The sequence below is a fragment of the Pararge aegeria genome, chromosome 12 (genome assembly GCF_905163445.1).
Source record: "Pararge aegeria chromosome 12, ilParAegt1.1, whole genome shotgun sequence".
Classification (NCBI taxonomy): domain Eukaryota; kingdom Metazoa; phylum Arthropoda; class Insecta; order Lepidoptera; family Nymphalidae; genus Pararge; species Pararge aegeria.
The window spans coordinates 8,770,428-8,780,565 of record NC_053191.1 but is presented as its reverse complement, the minus strand read 5'-3'; the positions used below and the strand labels follow the sequence as shown (position 1 = coordinate 8,780,565).

The following is a 10,138-nucleotide window of genomic DNA, read 5'->3' as shown; positions in this document are numbered from 1 at the left end:
GCAGGGATAGTTTTCTCTATTGGATCACAGTCCCTAAACATATACTCACATGACATAAATTCAGTTCGTTATCCGATTGCTAAATCTAGTAGCGTTGAATATTTTATGATGTGCCAACATTTCAGATGCAAAAAACTAAATACCGACTTAATCAGCTGCTATATAACGAACAATCTTCTCTTAGTCGTAGAGAATTCAACAGTGAAGGCAATATATTCTTCTTAGATATACCAACGTTCTCTCCCCTGGGAATAGTAACGCTTAATAGACCTTTATTAGCTACTGTAAGTAAGACATAGTTTTATTAAATTGCTACCAAAAATACTATCTTACTAGGTACTTGTTGCTAGCTCTCAAATTAATCAATAGATACATATTTTAATGCGGCTTAAGCATGATATAATTAGCAGACACAATAAATCAATAATCTTAAATGTTTTATTCCGTGTTTCTTATTTACTGTTAATTATTACACCTTTATTAACCGGAGAAACGTATGCTTTCAGATTGCAGGGGCAGTTGCTACGTTTTTCTTAATAATAACACAATTTAATTTTAAATTGAATTCAGAAGGATAATTTTTAAAATAACAAGTAATATTGTTGGTATATTCAAGGACTACCAGGACCATTCTTGATGTTATATTGCTTGAACAAAATATATAAAATCGTGACTTTGAAAATTATTTATTTCTGTTTACCCATTTTTTTTAATATATGTTACCAAATTATTGCCAATAACTCTTTGTACATTGGCAATGGTGGCAGTGGTTTATAGTACTCGGAGTTAGGCTTTGGGTCCTCATTATCGATTGGATCTTCCGCGAAAAGTCTCGGATAAGATCGCATCACACCGTATCTGAAGAAAGCTATGTAAGGAAAGTACTTCATGAAAAATACAGTTATGGTATATACAAAATTAAGGCAAATTCGACCCAAATAGGAGCTGTAGAAGGCGACAAACACCGCGTTGAGTGATATCTTATATCTTGCCGCCAATGTCAATCGCTGGTACGAAGGTGCTTTTTCAATCGTATCATAGTCGTGCAAGTAAATAAGACGTGGTGAAGTCGCAGGTGAAGCAATTAATGGATCAGCAATCAGCGCACTTATGTCAACACCTAAAAAAAGTAAAAAGTGATTTGCACGACAGACTTAGGAATCATTCCTTAGGACATGGAGTAGATGACGACCTCCCTAGCTCAGCAGTGGCCAGTGAGCGCTGTGTTTTAACGTGGGAGGTTCCAGTTTCGATTCCCGGCAGGGGTAATTTGGAAACTGGTGGGAGGCTTTAGCCGTGTCTAGTTAGTGTACCTACCGACAATGACGTTCCGCTAAGCGATTGAGCGTTCCAGTACGATGTCGCGTAGTTGACGAATTAGGGGTATGCGTTTATTAAAACGACCATAACGTTTTGACTGCATCATCACTTACCAACAGGTTATATTGCAGTGGAGTAAATATTTACAAAAAGAATTAATTGTTAGCCCTTCTGAAATAGGTCAACTTAAGTTAGACTTATTTTTGCTATAAGAAGGTTTACGGAGAATTGATTTTGAAATGAAGTTTACATACATTTGTAATTACTAATTTTAATAAAATTATGAAGGATATGCATAAGACAACTTACCAATTTCCTCTGATCTTCCTTTCAACAGGTTCCTAATTCTGTTTTGTAAATTTATTCTATCTACATCTGTATCAATATAGCCAGGCACATCAGCCAAATATTTTGTCCAGTATATCATGGCCTCTACATTCACTACGGGGTTGACATGCCACATACCATCTAACATGGAACGTGCCATGTGCTCAAAGTACTCTGGTACATTTGCCAAGCATGGCGTGAACACACGATCCAGAACAATTTGACATACTTGGCGTGTCTCTTCAAAACTCTTTCGACATAAGTTGTACCTGTATGACAAAATGCAGTTGAGTTGATTGGTTTATTGTCGACTTCTAATGAAATTTATGGTCCTAGAACAGTCTTTATAGTAACGCGTTCTCAGAAATAAAGAACATCATAATGAACCTTACAAAACTGCAGTGAAACTTCCTGTAAATTAATATTATTATCAAAGTGTCCAGTAACCATCTAGGAAAACCAACTAAGTATTATGCGTTATCAAAAATCAAGGGAATCATCAAGTTACAATAAGATCCTGCTGTGTTATCAAGTTACAATAAGGTCCGGTTTGAAGGGCGTTGCTTTTGGTGCCTGAGGTTGATGGACGACGGGCAAAAGTTTTCAGGATGTGCTTCTTGCGTGCCCTGCGAAATGTTGGGCTATATGCGTCCATCAATTAAAAACTATAAAAAAAGAAAAACAAACTTATAGTATTTCTGTTCTTCATACCTATCTTCTATGCCAATAGCATGTCCAATGACTCTCCAGAAATGGTTGTAAGCTTCCCAGTCACCTTCTTCAAGCTGCCGAAGTCCAAATTTATCGGGCTTCAATACTGAGAAACCAATAAATCCGAACTGTGTCAGTGCTAAATCACGCTGGGACACGATGCCTTTGCCTTTCAGATTAGCTGCCATACTGGCTTTGATGTGACGAGTCCGAACCGTAAGTAACGATTTCCATGAACTGTGTAGATGAAGAAGGATAGCATTTGTAGCAATAATAATATTATTTGTTATTACTCTTAACAATAAAGCTCTTGATATCTACAACTCGGGCGAATTAACATCATCAGCTATATCATCAGGCATAATAATAGAAAAAAAAAAAAAGTGAACGTGTTTCATAAATAAAAAAATTTTAATCTAAGGTCTTAATAGTTAAGATATTGTAGTAGGCACCCGGTTGTAGACTCTGCACAATGTAGAAGTTTCATACAAAAAAAAAAGAACAACCAGAATGCAATTCACGTAGCATATTTGAGTACCGACCTAGAACAATCTTCGATCCCAATGTCGAAGGAAAAAAGGAAGGAACACAATAAAAGAAAAAAAAACATCATCCGCTAAGTACCTACAGTGTGTGTGTGTAAAATATTTTCGTATACTGTAAACAAATCCGATAACAATAACAAATAACAGCATGAGAATAATTCTAAAATTCTTAAAGCTCGAAGATACGTGCAAGGGTTAAACACAGTTAAGTATATTGGATAGAAGCAGGCGTTACTTTAAATAAATAAATATACTACGACAATACACACATCGCGATCTAGCCCAAAAGTAAGCGTAGCTTGTGTTATGGGTACTAAGATTACTGATGAATATTTTTATTAATAATATACACAAATAGTATTCTATTTGTGTATATTAATATATAAAAAAAAAGGAACAAAGAAGAAGATCCGCGGTGGTTGGATCAGAGTTTTAGTAGTACAAATTATGTTTCGCCTTAACAACACAGGCAGGCAATATGCCTGTATTGTATATATAAAACTGTTTAAATAATAATTACAAGTTCAATTCTTAATAATTAGTAACGGAGTACCTATCAACCTGTCGAGTTTCATGCCGGCTATTCACCCGGCTGGCGGCTAGGTAATAGCTTGATACAAACAAGTGGTTGTTCGTATAAATACAGATGCATTAGCAATAAAATTTACATAAATAAATCTTAAGTATAATCTAGTTCAATGCGCAAGAGAGGGCTAAAAAATATCTAATAAGGCCGCTATTCTAAAATTAACAGAAAAAGTCAGACAAATAATTTTTATTTGGTACTGACTTGAACATTTCGTAGTAAACAAAAAAAAACATATGAATATAATCATACCTCATGAGGTATATTGATTCTCGATAGTCATGGTAACATTGCTTCATCAATTCAAACAATTGACGTTCACTGCTGGACATAGGCCTTTTGTAGGGAGTTCCAACATCCAAGGTCCCTGGCCGCTTGTTTCCAGCGTCTCCCAGCGATCCACCTTTTGTTGTCTGTCCTCTACCTCAACGACCATCGGTTCTTCGAGCTATGTATCCCGCTCATTGCCACTCCAGCTCGCTGAGCTATTTCGGTAACTCTAGTTCTTCTGCGGATCTCCTCTTTTCAGATTTGATCACGATCAGAGAAACTTTATTTATGGAAAAACAATAAATGAAACCTAATACCTAATCTCTACTCAATGTCATTTTTTATATACTCCAATGTTATAAAAAATTAAAATCATAATCGCATGTTAATAGTGCAGGAAGCTCAGGAAGAAGGATACACAGATATTATAATCAAATCTTACGAAATAACACGTAACCTAAAACGAGAAAAACTTAAAATTTTGTATGGTTACTGGGTTAACTTACACACTCCCGGGTTTAAAATCGTGTTCGAACCAAGATACAGTATGCAGCAGCGTTGAAACATATCTCCTATATGCTGTAAAACTAGAGTTAGAGCGTCGAGAACTGATGAGCACTCCTAGGATGGAAGGAACAGCGAACACTGCCACTAGGCCCAGCAACATGGACAAAGCGAGCTGAAAAGACTGGCTCCAGTAGAAGTCACGTGCTCTGAAAATGTTTACAGTGACCATTGAGCTTAATTTTCTTTAATGCCCACAATGCCTAAGTAATTATCTAACAAAAAAAATTGTTTAGGTACTTATCAGAATTCTACTAACTCGGAACTTAATTTGTCAGTGACCGCGAGAACAAGGCAAAACTGCAAGGTGCATTCATATTTTCTTTAATCTTTATTCCCCACGTTTTGCTGCGGACTGGACAATCCTTACGAGATGACTTTATATTGTGCACTTTATACATAAAAATAATAGAATCTTGGGGGAAAAAAAAGGGTCTGTGTGAACTGTAAAACGTGCGTTTCATTTTGGAAAATATGTTTGGCGTGATGTATTTAATTTAATTTAATTTATACTCTTTATTTGTACACCACTCAAACAAAGAAACAAAAAAAAAAAGAACAAAACACATGAAGAATGAAGCAGGATACAAAAGGCGGCCTTATCGCTAAGTAGCGATCTCTGCCGGGCAACCTTAGGATTAGGAAAACTAAAAAGAAAACAAATAGGTGGGGTACACTATTTAGTACATTCATACAAATATCTACATACTAATACATAAACCAGACTACACAAATAAAAAAAAATAAAAAATACTATTGATAAATATAAAAAAATAAATATACTAATACATATCTTAATATACCATAAATACTTAAATATGAGTTTGAGTAGATAAATAAATAATAATAGTCGTCTTTACTGAGCGTGATAATGAGCCTTAACAGCATTTTTAAATATGCCCAATGACTTCGACTGTCTTATGATCAATGGGAGTGCATTCCACAATTCAGTAGCTTTGACAGTGAACGAATGCTTATAAAACTTCGTTTTGTGGAACGGCATGCTTAAAGTTAGCGCACGACTCGATCTAAGTTCAGACTGCACTCCAAGAAATTTAAACTTCTCCTTAAGATAAGAAGGAGTCTTAGGATTAAATAACACACAGTACAGAAGTGAAAGTACATGAAGATCCCGGCGACGGCGGATAGGGAGCCACTTAAGCTTCTGACGAAATTCAGATATATGGTCATATTTGCGTAATCCAAATATGAACCGAATAGCTAGATTTTGAAGACGCTCAAGTTTGTTAAGATAGTCCTCGGACAAATTAAGATAGCTTGCGTCCGCATAGTCGAGAATAAAGAGAAAAAGAGAATGTGCTAACATAACTTTAGTCGGGATTGGAAGAATGGATCGCAGACGGCACAGCGACCTAAAAGTGCCAAAAGTCCTTCTACTCAAATCCCTGACTTGCACAGACCACGATAACTCTTTATCAAGATGCAAGCCAAGGTTACAGAGGCACAAAACGGAATTGTGACACCATTAAAATCAACACTAGGTAGATTTCCCCAATCAACCCTTGACCACATACCAGGGCTTCCAATAATAATAGCCTGAGATTTAGCTGGATTAACCTTAAGTCCATACTGCCTGCTCCACTCAAAAATTTCATTAAGATCGGTGTTAATAGCAGCAACAGTAGAACCAAGGTTATCAAGGGTTGAATGGCGATAGATTTGGATATCATCTGCATACATGTGATAGAGAGACGAGATACGTTTGGAAATTGAATTAATAAAAATAGCAAAGAGTAAGGGAGATAACACGCCGCCCTGAGGTACCCCGGCCGCAACATCACACCAGGATGAAGAGGTCTCCTCAATCCGAATGCGCTGCCGACGACCAAACAGGTAACTCCGAAACCAATGTATCACCTGTCTGTATATATACTGAAGTCTAGCAGTATCAGTACTGTGAGTTCCTTATTATCCATCGCCCACCGAATATCATCAGTTACTTTTACTAGCGCTGTAACTGTTCTATGACCAGCACGAAAGCTGGATTGCAAGGGACTGAGAAGTAAGTTTTTATTGAGGAAAAGATTGAATTGTTCGTAAACTAGCTTCTCAAGAACTTTAGAAAGGAACGGTAAAATAGAAATGGGACGGAAATCAGAGAAAGAAACAGGATTGGCCTTTTTAGGCAGAGGGGTGACTTGTGCATTCTTCCAAACTTCAGGAAATTTGCTAGTCAAGATGGAATAGTTGAGAATATGGGTAAGAAAAGGGGAAACAACATCAAGAATGGGAACGATCATATTACGGCTGACGCTATCAGTACCGACTGCATTCGAGGCGATGGACAATATGCTCTTCTTAACATCACACTCAGTGAAAGTCTTGATGGTAAAAGATAAAAAGTCTGGAGTTGATGGCGAAGAAAGAATACTAAGAGTACGCTCCTTATTGACACTATCAATTGTATCAGAAGTAGAGAAATGTTTATTAAGGAGTTCAATATCAATGTTGATAGAAGTCTTAGGGGATGATTTACCAACTCCAAGTGACTCAATAAATTTCCAAGTCTTAGCGGTATCACCGTTCTCGACTGACTTATGGATGTGGCGACGTTGGGCATCTCTACACAATGTATTACAGCGATTTCGTGCTTTATGATACTTTATACGGTTAGCATCGGAATCATTAATTTATAATTAAATTTTGCAGTGTTCTTCTTATGCATTAGAATTTTAATCTCCTCTGATAACCACGGAGCTGGCAAGTGCTTAAATTTAATTGGTCTTACTGGAGCATGCTTATCATAGAGCTGTGTAATCAGCGTGTTGAATATTTCGACCTTGCGATCAATGGAATCCACATCCATGATATCCGCCCAATCTAAATGTCTGGCATCATCACATAGAAGACTCTTATCAATCCCTCCAAAGTTACGCCGCAGAAGAATTCTCGCTTTCGATTTAGGAGGACGTATATTATAGGAGAGATAAATCAAATCGTGATAGGAAAATTCATCAGCAGGACATTGACCATGCTTATTGACGAAATCTGGAGAAGAAACTATAATTAAGTCAAGAAGAGAGGGAGTACAGCCGGGAGAATAATGTGTAGCAGCAAGGGGGAGTAGCGAAAGACTACAGGATTCTATCGTAGCCAGAAGATTCCTGGAACGATAATCATCTTTAAGTAAGCATGTATTAAAGTCTCCCATAATAATTGAATGGCTGTACGAGGGGATTACTTTTTCTAACAGGGTTTCAAAAGAGTGAAAGTAATTGGAAATAGATGGTGGGCAATAGAATACACCAAGAAGGATTTTAGTATGAGATAGGAGAACTTCCACCAGTAAGTGCTCAGCCGCATCAGGAAGAGGGGGTTGAGAAGACGAACTAACAACAGAGAAAGGAATATAGGATCGCAAGTAGATCGCAACTCCACCCCCTCCCCTGCCAACACGGTCATTCCGAATTAGTCGAAAACCTGGTAAAGAGAAGGCTGATGAAGGTAAAGAAGTTTTAAGCCAAGATTCAGACACCAAGATGCAATGCATGCATGCAAATTACGGGATTCAAAAGACGCAAGCATATCAGGAAAATGAGCCGGGATGCTTTGTGCATTAATGTGAACAACATTAAATGTTTTCAGACAATCTGAGAAATAAGAATCAAGGGAGACATTAAGAGGAAGGAAAGATGTACTGTGGAAACTATTGGAACTAGAAGACATAGACAGAAAAAGATCACTATTTAGACTATCAGACGACATAAAATGTATAAAGATTAAAGAAATTACAAATTGCACCGTGCAGATTCACCTGGTTCTCGCGTGTACTGGCAAATTAAGCTTAATAATTCTGATAAGTAGGTACCTAAAACATGTTTTTTTTGTTACATTATTACTTGGGCATTGTGTAGAAATTTAGAAAATTTAAGAATTTGGGAGATCCAAAAATCTAAAATGTGCAACCATCGCAAACTGTTATAGCTTTGAGACGATGTTTTTATTTTGGATAGAAACATTTTGATTCCCATCAACTTTACTTTACGCACTAAATTATCAAGTGTTATGGGGATATAGAATAAATAAAAACCTTTAAAATAAGGCGGCGGCAAGTTAAGAAGTATCTTAATAGTTTTTATACAACTATTTTGTCGATTTAAGAATTTATTTAACGAATTTAGTTATTGATGGCGATAACTAAATTCGTCAACTTAAAACTAAAGCTATGAGGGTTCGAAGCGCGCCCTGATCTAAGGAGAAGCCCACAACAAACTTAGCCGGTTGTTATTATTTTTTGTTATCACCATCTCACATTGTCTTTTAAAACTATTAAAGAAGCAACCTGGTTAGAGCAATAATTTACACCCATCACCCCATGCATTTTATCGTTGACGTAGTTCTTAATACTATAATAGTACGTTTCAATCGAAATGACGAACACATCGGTGTATATGAGCATGGTAAAAACGAAAAATAGGGAACTTAAACGTAAAGTTTAACTCACTTATTAAATTGCTTTTCGTCGAACCAATCCGGAATTCTCATAGCTAAATTTTCAGGCAATTTATCTTCACAGGGCTGATCAGAAGCTTTTTTAGAAAATAAGCCATTTATGTATTCGTCAACTGAAAGTATTATTTATTATTTAAATGCTTATTTTTACCAAGTGTAGTTTTAAGTATTTACGAGTTTCGTTCTTTCGATGAAGAATTTGAACGATGAAGAGTAAGTATAAGGTAAGGTTTTGACAGGTTCAGAACAAATTTGAAAAAACATTTTATGTCAGAAATATAATAGTTACGGAGAATCTTACCGTTTAAATCCATTTTAGATGTCTTTATCTATAAATATCGATATAGATATATTACAAACGTATAGTAAAACTAATAATTTTTAAATTCTTGACATCGTTCACTGTTAGCACACACACGATCATATACACTACTCAATTTAATCTGTCTTCACTAAAAATATACCTATGTACATAATAACAATATCTAATTACACTGATAGATAATAATTATTGATATTATACAATAATAATCGCACCAGCTATCAGCGGAATTTAAACACGGATATATTTTCTCGAACATGTTCAGTTTAAGCATTCTTAATCTCATAACGGTAAAACAGAAAGCCAAAGGTATCACATGGTGGTTTCGTTTTTAAGTATGGTCTTATTTCCAACTTTTTAGAGGTTTGTGTGTATAAGGTTGTGAAGGCGAAAGTTAAAATATACCTATATGCTTATGCAACATGCTATTTCAAAAACATGCTTGGAAATTTAAGCATTATTTTGACTTAACATTGAATCGCTGTCCCTACTGGCAAAATACATGTGAGCATGTCTGTCCTTGTTTAGTGGCCAAATTGGGCCAAATAAATTAGGTACATAGTAAACTCACCATATCTGTCATATAATTTAAAAATCTGTTACTCCGAAACATTTCAACTAAGGGTTACCTATCAAATCATAACATTTATATTTCGAACTGGCTGGAACAAATGAGCACTTAAACGCAGGAAACATTATTGTTTTTTTTTCTTGTTTGTCAATGATTTTGAAAAGTAATCGTATTGAACAAAATTGGTTCAAGTGCAGAAATTTTTGAGAAAAATACTATAGAACTCTTTTGGCCATTTCATGTACTAATTCATTCGGCATATAGTCTTATTTAAGTCTTATCATTGTACAAAGTATTTATGACTTTGCAGACAAATTACACAAACATTGCACCGGCTATCGCCAAGCGACCATTGCCAAGCGAGATTCCAATTTTGTGCTCCATGGTAAGTTATCGTATAGTAATTAAAATAAAATTGTCCAATGCCAAGTTAAACCATAATTTATTGA

General features: G+C 35.9%; 1 protein-coding gene across 1 annotated transcript; it reads right to left on the bottom strand.

Moving 5' to 3' along the window:
- Positions 1-717: 717 nt before the first annotated feature.
- LOC120628149 lies at positions 718-9,209 on the bottom strand. Its single transcript, XM_039896377.1, has 6 exons — positions 9,098-9,209; positions 8,789-8,909; positions 4,266-4,472; positions 2,359-2,595; positions 1,630-1,916; positions 718-1,120 (listed from the first exon to the last, which is right to left on the bottom strand). The coding sequence occupies exons 1-6, from the start codon at positions 9,108-9,110 to the stop codon at positions 720-722; spliced, it is 1,266 nt and encodes a 421-aa protein (XP_039752311.1). The 5' UTR covers positions 9,111-9,209; the 3' UTR covers positions 718-719.
- Between the last annotated feature and the right edge of the window lie 929 nt (positions 9,210-10,138).